The following is a 12,978-nucleotide window of genomic DNA, read 5'->3' on the forward strand; positions in this document are numbered from 1 at the left end:
GAGGCCGTGGCGGCGGCGCGGTGCCGGGCTCGGCGGGTGCACAGGTTCGGAGCGGTGTTCGTGTCCTGTATGTTTGTCTGTGGGGACACGCAGACCGGCTCTGTGGTGGCCCTGCGAGCTGTGAAGTCGTAGCAGGGTTTCGGTGAGCGGTTACAGCCTGCTGTCAGTGCGGGCACGTGTTTTGACAGGAGTTTAGCCGTAACCCCTCCTATGTCTCGTGGCTCACTCTGAATTTGTTCGTTCACAGTGAGGCTAACGTACAGCTGTGTGAAAGTTGTATGCTTCCTGTTGTATAATCTTAAGTAAATATTGCGTAACGCCTTGTTCCTGAAAACTGGATGTTGCTATTCCCTTGACATAAACTAGCAACTTTCATTAAGCCGTTTACTGTGGGATGCTAGCATTGCAGCTGGAGCTGCTCTCCAAAAGGCCTAAAATCTAAAATTTTCTGAACCAGACAAAAGCCACCTCCCTATATGGTGAAATCAGACACATATAACTCCCAGCTCAGTGGATTTCAAAGCCTTTATGAAACAGTGAGTCATTTTTCTGTGCTGCTAAAAATAGAGCAGTGGAAGCGCAGTACTCTGGGGTAGCACACATGAAGAGTCACGCTGTCTTTGGAACTGCAGGGAAGAAGGAGACAGAAAATATTCGCCCACACTAGAATTTGTACCAAGTGGCAGCTATATGTTCTGAAAAAATGCATGTATTCTTTCTGAAATTGTATGGTCAGGCTCTCACTGTAATATCAATCATTCAGGGCTATCACGGTATCCCTGCTATTAAGATGTAGCTGATTCAGAAGGAAACCAGCTACCTACTGTGAATCAATATGCACAATTTCTCCTTGGATCTGTTCCACACAAAGAGTGGAGCATCATTTTTATTTTTCAGACTTTGTGATTCAAAAAGAGTTTCCTGTCTGGTATTACAATAATGTATGTTCTTCACCTGCTGGTGCCACTGCTGTTTGTGACCCTGGTTTTTGCACTGTAAAATATCTGTGCTGGTAGAAAGGCTGTTCTCATATAAGGACAGACATTGCTATGGTTACAGTGAAGACACATTTGGTACTATTATTTTAATACACAAGAAATATTCCATCCCCAGGCAGGATTGGTATTATTATACCAGTGAAATAAAATATTTATGAGTATTGTATGTGTAATAATGGTGAGATGTATTTTGCAAAATTAGCAAAATATATTCATCATAAATTAAAGACAGTCATTTAGGGTGGTGGCTGCCATCTGGCTATTAAACCACCAAATGATACCACTTTAATTCACAAATGCATAAATTTTACCAAAACTAGTATTGCCTAATTGAATATGCTTGATATGTTTGCTATATCAGTGAAGTGGCAGGCTTATACCATTTGAAAAGACTCATTCTACTTCATGTAATTATTAACTTCAGTAACAAATCAGTACAAATTATTAACATTGTAGTACGTTACTCTGTTACTTATTTTCCTGAACAGACATCTGAAATTCAGTACTCCCTAGAAAGTTGTCTTGGAGCCAGATAGAAAACAAGCAGTGAGTACCAGCCATTGAAAATGCATATTCTGGGTAAGAGTACCTAAGGGACAATAGAAATTTTTTGTGCAACAGATCTTACACAGTAGGTTCTTGGTTTTTCAGGGAATGATGCAGCTGGATAGGAATGTTTGAGAAACGAATTAAGCAAGAGTTTACTAAAATGAGTGTTTGCACTATGAACAGTGCCTTGAGCAATGTCATACAAAGATGACAAACTCCACTGAACTGTACATCTGCACTCACACAGTAGCAGATGTTGTTTATTGGCTCTAAAAATAAAGCTCTATTATAATCCCACTCAGAAGGATTGCGTGTGAATATGTATGTTTAAAAAAAAAGAGATTTTAGCCATGTTTTGGTAGAACCTTCAACTTTTTTGTAAACTTGCAATTTGTGACAGGATTGTTTAAAAACATCAATTTCTTCACCATGGAAGTATACTATGTGATTATTTAGTGGCATTAACCATTTCTCACTTGTCTAATTTTGCTTTTCATTTCAGTGATGGGTGTCCTGTTGTTTGTGCTATGTAACATAGCCTCCTTACTTTGTTACTAATGGCATAACATAACAAAATTTACAGTAGGATATTCAGACAATTATAATTCCTGGTACCTCTGGTACCGCAGAGGACATATACTGCCCACAGGTCTTTTTCTGCTTTAGTATTCAATCCAGGCATTCTTAAAGCAGTCCAGAAGCTGTTAAGATAATTTACAGAAAACCAGGACATTTAAAACAAATTGCTAAAAGAGACTAGATGTAAAAATAAATAAATCTATAAATACACCAGAGCAAAAAATTGTTCTCTTTTTTAACATTACAGTCAAGTATGGTGGAAGACATTTTAGGGTAAGGTACAGTTATTGCTGAGTTAAACGTTTATTTTATTCTACTTTTGGCAGCAATGTAATTTTTGATGTCTAGATATTACACAGCAGATTATTCTGGTGCATAGTGTCTGCCAGGCTAATTGTTCAATAGAGTTAAGTATAAGCTTTGGTACTTTCATATACTTTGAGGCAGTCTGGAGTTGGTTTTAAAGCTTTAAGTTAATATTTATTTTTATTTGGAGACATAAGAGCAAATACTAACCAACACTTCTAAGAAATTACAAGTCATTCATTACTACTTACTAGGAAATAATAGTTATTAAACCTGTAATAAATATGGTACAAATTTTCTCTTAAAACCAACAAACTTCTCAATTTCATTTAACAGAATCAAGGCAGGGCTTGGAAAGAGCTGGTGTGATAGTTTATCTTGCTCTTTAAAGGACAGTAGAGCAAACCCAAGAGCCATCCTGGGGTGGTTTTTTCCCCCCAGATCGAAGCCAGTTAAATTGCTCTGGCCATGTTTTTTGATCCTTCTACAGGAGTATAATAAGATCAAAGAAACACTGGTTTGCCTGTGATAGACTTTAATATGCATATTATAAGTACAGAGTGAGCAGCAGGCTTATGTATGCTTCAACTTATGATTAATAAGTATTAAGTTGTCATATTTGATCTTCAGTGGTGGCCTCCATTCTTCTTTGGAGGAAACAGTGAATATTCAATGGCCAGAGCTATGACGAAAGCTGCAGCTCCCCACTTGAATCCCCTGGTAAAGATTTCTGTTACGGTGATAGGTCTTGCAAAGCCACCCTGGTACCTCCACGCTTCATTACTAGAAAGGAAAATGAAACCAAAGGGAAAAAAGATCAGGGGAGCCACTGTGATACAGATTAACAAGAATATAAATATATTAAAGAATGATGAAGATATTTCAATTAGATAGACATTGAGGCTGTACAATATGTTCTGTCATTTAAGTATCAGGAATTACAAGTAAAGTTCGTGATAGGAACTCTAACCCTTACCATATAACTTGAGATACAAGTACTGCCAGCAAACAACACAATTATAGGAACAGAATCACCTCCTCAAAATCATGTAATTGTACTCTTCTGTTTTTAGTCTGTACCAAATCAGAGCCCACTAGCACTAACATGGATTGGACTATCTACAAAGGCTAGTCACTGTGCTAGACAGTATGCAGCACAGTGAAATCTTACAATCCACAGATAGCTCATCTCAGTGTGGAGGCACTTTCTGTTTCACAATACAACACAGCTATATGAGAGTCACATGATTTTAACAAGAAAGACTGAGAAGATGGTGTTTAGCTTGAGCTACAGAGTATGTGCAAACTTCACCGTTTTGCCTTGCTGTTTTTGACCTCCATTATTATTGAAACATTAATCACTGCTCTGACTACAAATATTTATTTATTTATAGCACAACCAGTGTAATCTATGGACATGGGTGTAATTTGTCTCTTGCAAGGACTCAAAAGTCCTTAAGAAAAGGAAAAATAACTAAGCAATAAAATAAAAACTGTAATTTGGGGAGAAAATACCAGGGTTTAAACCAAGGGGGGCAGACATTTATGTTCACAGATAATCCTTTTGTGCAGATGGATTTTGTGACTCAGGATGAAAGCACACTGGCATGGAAGAATAGCTCCTAGGTGCCAGTATAGGGTCTAATTGATATAAAGTTTCCAAATGTAGCATCTTTCACAAAGCTTATCTTGTATTTAATATGTACATTAATGTGCATTTGCCATAAAGGTTGAAAGCAGATTCCCTGTAAAAATGAACTCGGCATACCAAAGGAGAGGGAGCTCTGGAGAGGGTGGCTTTGAAGATTTGTGGTGCAAGACATTAATAATACAATCTCCTGCCAGACTACTGGAGCAAGTAGCATGATACCTTAATTTCTCACTTGTTAAGGAAAATTGGCATGATGCTTGTACTGTCCTATAGAATTGACATATGACTTTACATGAAATTTAAGAAATTCAGAAGGAATCATCTCATGCTTTTTTCTTTATTTGAACCTTCATATGATTGGCTCAATCCCCTTCAGACTTTACTGAAATGCTGATAATTTGCACTGCTTTTACCGAAGAAGGAGTTACCTACAATGCCAAGGTCTGGCTGATGCCAGCAGATGCCACATCAGGATGATTTCTGAGGCTCTTCACTTACCGAGCCCAGGGGTCCCTCAGCCCCCTCTTTGCCAGCCTCCTCTGCACCTCCTCGAGGGGAGTCCCCTCCACCTTCCACTGCCTGTAGTCAGGCAGCTCCACTTTGTCATGGCCGTGCCCGTGGCCGTGGTCACCTCCGTGTCCCATACCTGGGGAAAAGGTCAGTTTGTTACTTGGCAGAGAGCACCATCTTGTTTTTATACACCTGCAAAGAACAATCCCCTGTACAGGAAAAACAGGGAGGCGACAAGAAGAAACAGAGAACAAAGAGCCAAGGGACTTTGTGCTGTGTTTCAGAGCTGGGTGATTACATGCAGTAAAGCAAACTTAAACATCACTGTGCTTAAGTCACAACCGTTGCTACATCCATACAACCTATGTCAGCCCTCTGTGCCAGAGAAGAGTGTAAGAAAACCAATGGTTTCCATGTCTATAAATGCACTTCAGCAACACCAGCCCCCCACTTCCAGACTTTCAGACTTTCCAGAAAAATCACAAAGAGTTCAGAGTAAAAATTTCTGACTTAAGTGTGGGAAAGCTGTGATTGCTAAGCTCTGAAGAAAAACAAAGACTTGGCTCCTCAGATCCTTTTCAGCTGCCTCCAGTTCAGTCAGATACAAGTGTGACATTAAACAGGGCCAGGAGAGATGCATGGACAAGGAGATGCACCTTACCCATTGCTTGATAAGGCTGAAAAATGTATGCTCTATTTACATACACCTTGGGCAACTACAAAAATATTAAGCTTGTCTTTAAAAACAGATGTGAAGTGGAACATTTTCAGTGAGATGATTAAGGACCAGAAGAAAATGATAGCTTTTAAGGCTCCATTTTCATAAAGCACCTGAGTCTTCGTTGAGGCAAGGTTTCCCATTTTAACACCTATCAGGTAGCAAGAACAGATTCACTTTTAGATCACTGACTGGAATGCAGGATGCAATTTCAAAAGCCTGTAACTCTTGAAGATGACTCCAAGCCGCGAAGGCAAGCAGACAGATTTCGCTGCCTGAGAAAACCTGGAGAGCAGCCTTAACGCTGTCATTACCCGAAAAGCTCCTCCTAAATTAGATGCCAGGCTCCAGCCCTGTGCTAGAAACCCAAGGCCCCTCTCCCCCAGTATTCACGTTTTACAAGAGGGAAGGTAACGCCGCGGCCAGCGGGCTGTGCTGCAGCGCCGGCCGGGCGCTCTCTGCCCGCAGAGCCAGCGCAGCTGTGCCCAGAGGTCGGACGGAGCGGGGCAGGGAGGGCACAGCGCGCACTGACAGCCACCCCAGCCCCAGCCCCATCCCGCCCCGCCTGCCCTGCCCGGCGGCGGCAGCAGCGCGGCCCGGTATCGGTGTCGGTGTCGGTGCCAGCCCCGCCCGCGGTACCTGCCCGCTCCGCGACCCTGCTCAGGACGCGGCCGCCACCCGGAACCGGAACACAGCCCTGGACCAGCCGCTACGGAAAGCGCGAGCAAGCCACGCAGGTTCCGCGAAACTTTCGGTCCGGCCCTTCCCGCTGGCCCGGCGCGGACACGGGGGCCGTGGAGCCGCCCTCTGATCCCCTCCCCGTGCCTGTGCCCCGCAGCGCTCCCGGCACGGCCCCGCGGGACAGGCCCGCACCAGGAACGGCGCCGCCGGCTCGGGCTGAGGCGCCGGGGGAAGCAGCGGCGGAGCGGAAGGCGCCCAATCAGTGCGCGGCTTCTTGCGGGGGGCGTGGCCCAATGGGCGGGCGCGTTGCTGAGGTGCGGGGCTGGCGGTGTCTGGAGGTGGCGGCGGAGGAGGAGAGCGGGGTGAGGGGGCGGCGGGGTGAGGGTCGGCACCGGGAACGGGATCTCCCCCCCTCCGCGGGCTGCCCGCCGCCCTCTGCGCTGCCGGCGTGCGGGCAGGGACGGGAGCGCCGCAGGGGCTGTGCGTGCGGGGGCGCGAAGCGTTCCCGGCAGTCGCGCCGGCGGCGCCGCTCGCGTTCCCTCTCGTGCCCCTGCGGCTCCGCTCCCTCTCCTGCCGCCCCCTGGGGCTCCCCTGGCTCGGACAGCCGCCCCCTCCCCGGTTATGTAAGCCCCGGCCCTCCCCCTGGCCGCGGGGAGCGGCGGCGGGCCCGGGCAGTGCCCGCTCGCTGCCAGCCCTCGGGGCGCGCTTCGGCGCGGGGAGAAGCTGCGGGAGAAATCGGAGCTCGCAGCGAGCCCGGCTGGCGCCGGGAGCCGAGTTTCGGCTTTCAGTGGGTTTGTCCTAAAAGAACACTGCTGTTTGTTTCCGTAGGAGAAGCGGGGAGGCGTCCCGAAATCCTGGCAGTGCACTGAAAGGTAAGGGAAAGTGAGGCATTCTTTTGACAACTGCCTCCTGAGCGAGGCGGTGCCTTGGTTTCACTGAGTGCTGGTGTCGGGAGCTCGGCGCTTTGCATGTGTGGCTGTGGGACTGTGAAGTGTCAATTGCCTTAGTATCTGCTTAATTACAATTATTTTTGTGTTTGTCAAACTTGAGCACATAGTCTGCTTCATCTGGAAAGAAACTGGTAAAAGTTAACTACACAGTCAGTGACTTATGAAGACTTTAATTACTTCTCAGTTGTATGCAATACAATATTGTTTCTTTTTAGCAGAATGCAAACTGTTCTATTAATTTTTGATACTCCTATTAACATGAGAGTAAACATTACAGCATGATGCCAGTGAAATTTCAGGGTAGACTGCAGTGCCTTTTTCCAATATATTATGATGGAAATCGACTTCTGGGTTTCAGGGTTTCTTAATGGGAATATTGGAAGTGCATGAGAAGATTTCCAGGAGGAATGCCATTATCATGTTATTAACAGTGAAACTGTTCTAAATAGAGTGCCATCTGTTTAATCCAGACTGCCTCAGTCTGGCTTCAGCAGTGAATGTTTTTCACTGTGAGATAAAGTCTGGAAGATTCAGAGCAGTCTTCTCAGGAAGAGAAGACACACATTTGTTTTTCTGTAATGTATGGGGGTTGGAATTGTTGGCTCTTTATTTGTGAGGTGCTTAAATCCCTGTCTTACAGAGAATGCAGTTCTGTCAGAGACTTGCAAAATATTTCTTGTCTCTTGCTGTGGCTGAAAGTTAATGTGTATGTGTCCAAAGTCCAGTGGTGCTGAGGAATGTGTATATTTTTCTCAGAATTTTTTTTCAGTGACCCATAGACATGTCAGATACCAGATAACCTTGGTTTTATGCTTTGAGAGAAAGATAAAAACTCACAGTTTTATGTATGTTTGGTGCTTTTTTTTCCTTATTATTTGTTGGTGTTTTTTTTGTTTATTTTGTTTAGTTTTCTTGGTGCTTAGAAGCCTGACTTGAATATTCCACACAAAATTATGCTGGTATTGCTGAGTGTGTTACCAGGGACATTCAGTTCTGATCCCAGAGCATTGGCTTTGTGGGATCTGTTGTGCATGAACGCAATTGTTTAATAGGTTTAAAAGTTTAACAAGGTTTTCAGTAGCTGTTTTTGCTGTCCCCCTCACCCCCCAAGTACATAACTCATGGTAAGAAAAACCTTGTGCAGCCAGTTGATCTGCTCTACCATGTTCTGCTTCCTGTGTTTCCTTTTCTTTCAGAATGGTCTATACTCTTTAAAAAATAAGGCTGCAAATATGAGGGATGTGATATTTTGGGAATATAGTAAGCTCTTTGATGCTGTATCCTCAAGTAAGTGAGTCTGCATAATTTCAAGGGGCCTAGAAGTGTTGCTACAGTGTGTTTTGAGAAGGAAGCTTCACCATAATTACAGTGTCAGTCTGAAGAAATCAATAATATGCAGAAGGAAATAACATAAAAGAAGTTTCTATATTGTGTAAAAGAACCCCAACAAACAACTGAATGTCCTCTAGGAGGGAAAGGTCGTTGAAACTCCATGTACAAATAATCAGTACATTTTGTGATTTATGCAGTTGGTGGGGTTTTTTTGTGCACTATTTTATTATTATTAATAATTAGTTGTGGTGATAATTACTGCAAAGATTTGGTGTTCTAGGATAAAGTTATTTTAGCTTGTATGCAGCCATGCTAGTTATGATTTGCTGGGATTCCTGCTTGTGCTGTTGAGCTAGAGGAAGGCTGCAGGGTTTCTTGGATAGCTTTCAAAAGTCCATGTTTCCAGCAATTTGTGTTGCTGTGCATTCTGGATTAGCAGATTGTGAGAGTCATTATAGGAACCACTCTTCTCTGCCTGTGCATCCAGTATTCTCTCTAGCACTGGACAGTGTTTGCTGTGCTCTTCATAATTGTTTGCTGGAGTAGAGAGCTGTGTGACTGACAGTGGCTTCAACTGTTTGCAGTTTTGAGATGATAAGAAAGGGTTGTGGGGTTGTTCTTTTGCTTTTTTCCCCTTTAATATCAGAAGACATATTTGAACTAGTTAAATATTGCATCCTTTTCCCCCTGAAATTGCATGTTACTTCCTGTGGTGTTGTATTAGTAGTCAGTTATGTCGTTGGAAGCCTCTTGTCATTTGAATGAAATGGTTGATGCTGCCTTAATTACGATAAGATTGGAAAAGATCTTTCTTTGGTTCACCTTGGTTTCTTTGAATGCTTTTTAAAAATGCACTCAGTGAATGGTGGGGAAGGAAATTATCTTCTCAGGCATCACTAGAGAGCTAAATATTTTATGGGCAGTATCACAGTCACTGTTTCACCTCTGTTTTAGAGCAGTGATGGGCTGGAACACTAGTCTTAGTTTCTTTCTGTTTATGATGTTTGTTTGCTGGTGGGTTGGTCTTTGTTTGGGGTGTTCTATTTGGGCAACATAAAGACCATTCTTCCCAGGAGCAGCCACACTGGTCTGATCTGTTATTCTCTGCTGAAGCCTAAGGCTCTGAGACCCTGGGATGTGTCAGGATCATTGTTCTGAGTTCTGCTCCTCTGCCACAGCTCAGCAGGTGCTCATTTGACAGAGGTGCTTTGCTCTTACACTCTTGTCTAGAATATAGGGTTACCCCTTGGACAGCTCTCCCAGTCTCAGGGGGGATGATGTGTTGTATGGATTTTTGTTTCATGGACATACCTAACACGTAAAAACTTTAGGGCCCCTGTATGGTTTTTGCAGCTACCATGTTTTCTGTCAATAAGAGCTGCACTTCATGTGGGGTGTCAGTAAGTCATTCCTCTGCTCTGCTCTGAGCTGTTACCTGAGAACTTCATGTGATACTCCCTGTTTTCTGTACGAGGAGAGGCAGACCTGTTTGCACTTTACCAAGCAGTTTAATATGAGCTGAGAATCTTTAAAGACCTGGGTCATGTGTTCCCTCAAAGACTTGTCTGGGCTGGAAAAGAATTTTTGATTCCATTATTTTTCTTGATGCTTGTTTCCTTGTATTAAGATACAAACGAGTATCAAGAAGTGAAGGTGGAGGCTTCCCCAGCTGAGTCTTCTCGGAGGACATGTGTGCCATATAATAATCACTGAAAAAATCCCTTCCAGGCAGAACTGCTCTGAGCAGAGACAGTCACAGGTAGTATAGTTTGACTGCTACTTCACTCAGTTATTTTCATTTCCAAACAGAGCAAGTGTGAGAAATAATTCTTGACTTATTTAATGCTGTTTTCTACAGGTTTTGTTTGAGTAAGAATGTAGTTAGAGTTTATGCTTGTATAACTCACTGTAGATAAAATGGCAAAATGGTTGAATTTTTCTCTCCGCACCTTTGTTTGGATAATTCCTGCTTCTAATAGCAAGACAAATAATTCAAGTGTCTTTTTTTAATTTAGTCATAGGACAGATTTATGGAGCAACTCAGTGGATCTCCTTTGTTTGTATAGAATTCTGACTTTCGTTTTTAAGCTTCAAATAAAAGCTCAAGAGGTAGAGGGGCACTTCTAATGAAATAAAATATAGTCATTTAGGAAAACCCAACTGGAAAACAAAATTCTGTATTGCCAGCTGTGCTACAAAGAAGAGAACATAAAAACCAAGATCAGGGACTGGCTAAAATAGTGTATAGTTTGCAAACTGTTTCACTCTGTGCTGCTGGTTATCCATAATAGTAAAAACTTTTTATTGTATGGTGAATGGCCACACAGGAATTTTTCTTTCTTCTGTTAATGTTACATTTTTCTATCAAATATAATTAATTTGGGCACTGGGTTCAATGGATGTTTTATTATTAATCAATTCAGATAATTAGTGAAAGACAAAAGTACCATTGGCTAGTCACTTGTCACTTCTTCAGTCTTCCTTGGTTGTTTTCTGTTCTGCAGGCAGTCCAGCTTGCCTCTGCTGCCCACTGCCTGTGTCAGATCTGCTGCCTTGCCCTTGTGGTGTGATTCTGGAGAGAAATACAGATTTTTATGGTCAAATTTATTAAGTTTGCCTGAAAATAGAGAGCCAGTGGCATTTGAAAAGAGATCCCACTGGGAGAGAGAAATGTTTGGTGTATAACTACTGCGAAGTGGTAAACTATTTATTTATTTATCTCTTAAAAATGATTATCACTGCTATCATTTGACATTGAAAAACACCAAATTCCCTGGCTGTGTAACATTGTTCTGCACAGGGCCTGATGGAGATGGTTGGTGCAGTTCAAATATGTTAAAACATTCTTCCAGGAATTCTTCTATCTGTATATTCTGTGGGGCTTTTTTTTCTACAGGACAAAGTAGTTAATGGCTTCTTATTTTATATTGTATTGTTACACAAGCATTTGGCTAGCATTCCAAAAGTGCAGAGTGTGTGTTTCTGTGTGTAATCTCCATACTCTAGCTAATCTTACTGTGTTTTTATTGTAATTACTCTGTTTCTTCAAAACCTGAAATGTTTAGATCTCCTTTCATGGTGTCTGCATCGTGTATGGTTTGTGAGTTCTTTAAATAGTTCCACGTTGCTGTTCCTCTGAATTCTGCTTAACTGAAATGTGTGACATGGACATTTGTGCAGACTGCATGACTGCAGTTTGCTGATTCATACAGGGCAAAATTGAGAAGTCTGGAATATTTTTCTGCTTCCATTCCCTGTATTTAGTAGTTTCTAAATTTTTAATTGTAATTTTATTTAGGATCTTCCTCCCCTCTTCTGCCTTGCCTTGACCCATATGTGAACTGGAGGAATTATTTGACATCTATCTGGAAAGACAATGAGAGAATTTAAAAGAATAATCTTATTTTTCATGGCCATTCAGCTGAGAAGATATGGGATTGAAAGATAATGAGCAGAAATATGTGTAAAATTTGCTTGCATTTTTCCTTCCTATCTTAATGTATTTTCTTTTTATTCAAATAGTTTGGTTTTTTTCTGAGACTTCTGGTGTCTGTTTCTTCTTTGCATCTCCTCTTATTTTCTGCTTTGTCTTTTCTATTTCCTTTAGGTTCAAGGGTATGTTGAGCTTAAGGAGAGGCTGGAGAGCAGCCCCTCTGCATGCCTCCCTCAGTTCTGGTTTGGAATAGGGCCACAAGGTAAAAAAGTTGATTTAGAAAAGGTTATGAAGAAGTCCATAGTACTTACTCAAGTAACTTTCCTAAATATCCTAAGCACAAGATTGTGGAAACACATGGGCATAAGAATAACAGATTTGTTGCAGAAGAAGCTCAAGTTAGCTTGTATCTGTAAATCTGAATATTGTATTTCCTGCATGTGAAAAATCAGCTAGAATTAGAATGAATTATTTTAAACATGTCCTTTGTGGAGGTGTGGTATCTTAAGACTGGTGTACCCCATGTGTAAGCTACAGTGGTGATTCCACCATCCCATTTATCACTGTGATGGCTGAACATGAGGGTCAATCACATTTTAGACAAGACATGTTTCAGAAGGTAGGAGGCTTTTATGTAAACTTAGTTATAGAGGGGGTGGAGTGAGCAATTTATCAAGCACCCTGGGACATGCCATCAGAGCAGGGCAAAGAACGAAAATCGAAATGCTCAACTTTGAGTTCTGATATCTGGTTATTGCTCTGGGTTAGAGGTATACTTGTTTTGAAAGGACACTTGATGCTTCTGTGTATCACTGTGCTTCCTCATGCTTTAGGGTTGGAAACACACCCAGTTAAAAATAGTAATTAACAAAAGCTCCCTACCTGGAATGGATGTTGTACTGGTCTTTAGTATCTGCAGCAGTGGGATGGACAGATGATTGGTTAAAGTCCATTCGCTGTAGTCATCTTACACAAGAAGTTGTGTAAGAAGTGATTGAGTTTAAGTGATAGTAATGTGCCCTTTTACATAGAAATGTAAGGCATGCTGACAAAGGATTTATCCCAGCACAAGCTCATATTTCTTTGTGTAACAGTGGAGAACTTTCCATTCCCCGTTTTTTTTTTTAAAGATGTTTTGTTGAGCCAAAACAGCACAGAGATGTAAGCTAAATATGGACACGGGGAGAGCAAGGGGGGTTTAAATGTGAAGTGGAAAAATTACTAGATTCTTATGCCTGTGGGTTTGGGGTTTTTTCAGGTGCTTGTTTCTT

The 12,978-nt window shown here is 42.2% G+C and overlaps 2 protein-coding genes across 7 annotated transcripts in view; one reads left to right on the plus strand and one right to left on the minus strand.

Annotated features, from left to right (window-relative positions):
- Nucleotides 1–2,950: 2,950 nt before the first annotated feature.
- Nucleotides 2,951–6,088, minus strand: NDUFB3 (NADH:ubiquinone oxidoreductase subunit B3). Its single transcript, XM_063162416.1, has 3 exons — nucleotides 5,951–6,088; nucleotides 4,582–4,729; nucleotides 2,951–3,215 (listed from the first exon to the last, which is right to left on the minus strand). Exons 2-3 carry the CDS (start codon nucleotides 4,725–4,727, stop codon nucleotides 3,059–3,061), a joined length of 303 nt encoding a protein of 100 aa, XP_063018486.1. The 5' UTR covers nucleotides 4,728–4,729; nucleotides 5,951–6,088; the 3' UTR covers nucleotides 2,951–3,058.
- Nucleotides 6,089–6,196: 108 nt separating this feature from the next.
- Nucleotides 6,197–12,978, plus strand: part of HYCC2 (hyccin PI4KA lipid kinase complex subunit 2) — a 50,330-nt gene continuing 43,548 nt past the window's right edge. For 3 of the 6 annotated variants that reach the window (XM_063162408.1, XM_063162412.1, XM_063162413.1), the window contains exons 1-2: nucleotides 6,197–6,306; nucleotides 6,821–6,864. The gene's annotated coding sequence lies outside the window, so the exon portion shown is untranslated. Of the gene's footprint in view, nucleotides 6,355–6,820; nucleotides 6,865–9,901; nucleotides 10,034–12,978 lie in introns of those variants that run through there. The other 3 variants (XM_063162409.1, XM_063162410.1, XM_063162411.1) reach the window with 3 other exon arrangements.

The sequence above is a fragment of the Melospiza melodia genome, chromosome 8, assembly GCF_035770615.1.
Source record: "Melospiza melodia melodia isolate bMelMel2 chromosome 8, bMelMel2.pri, whole genome shotgun sequence".
NCBI classification, from domain to species: Eukaryota; Metazoa; Chordata; class Aves; order Passeriformes; family Passerellidae; genus Melospiza; species Melospiza melodia.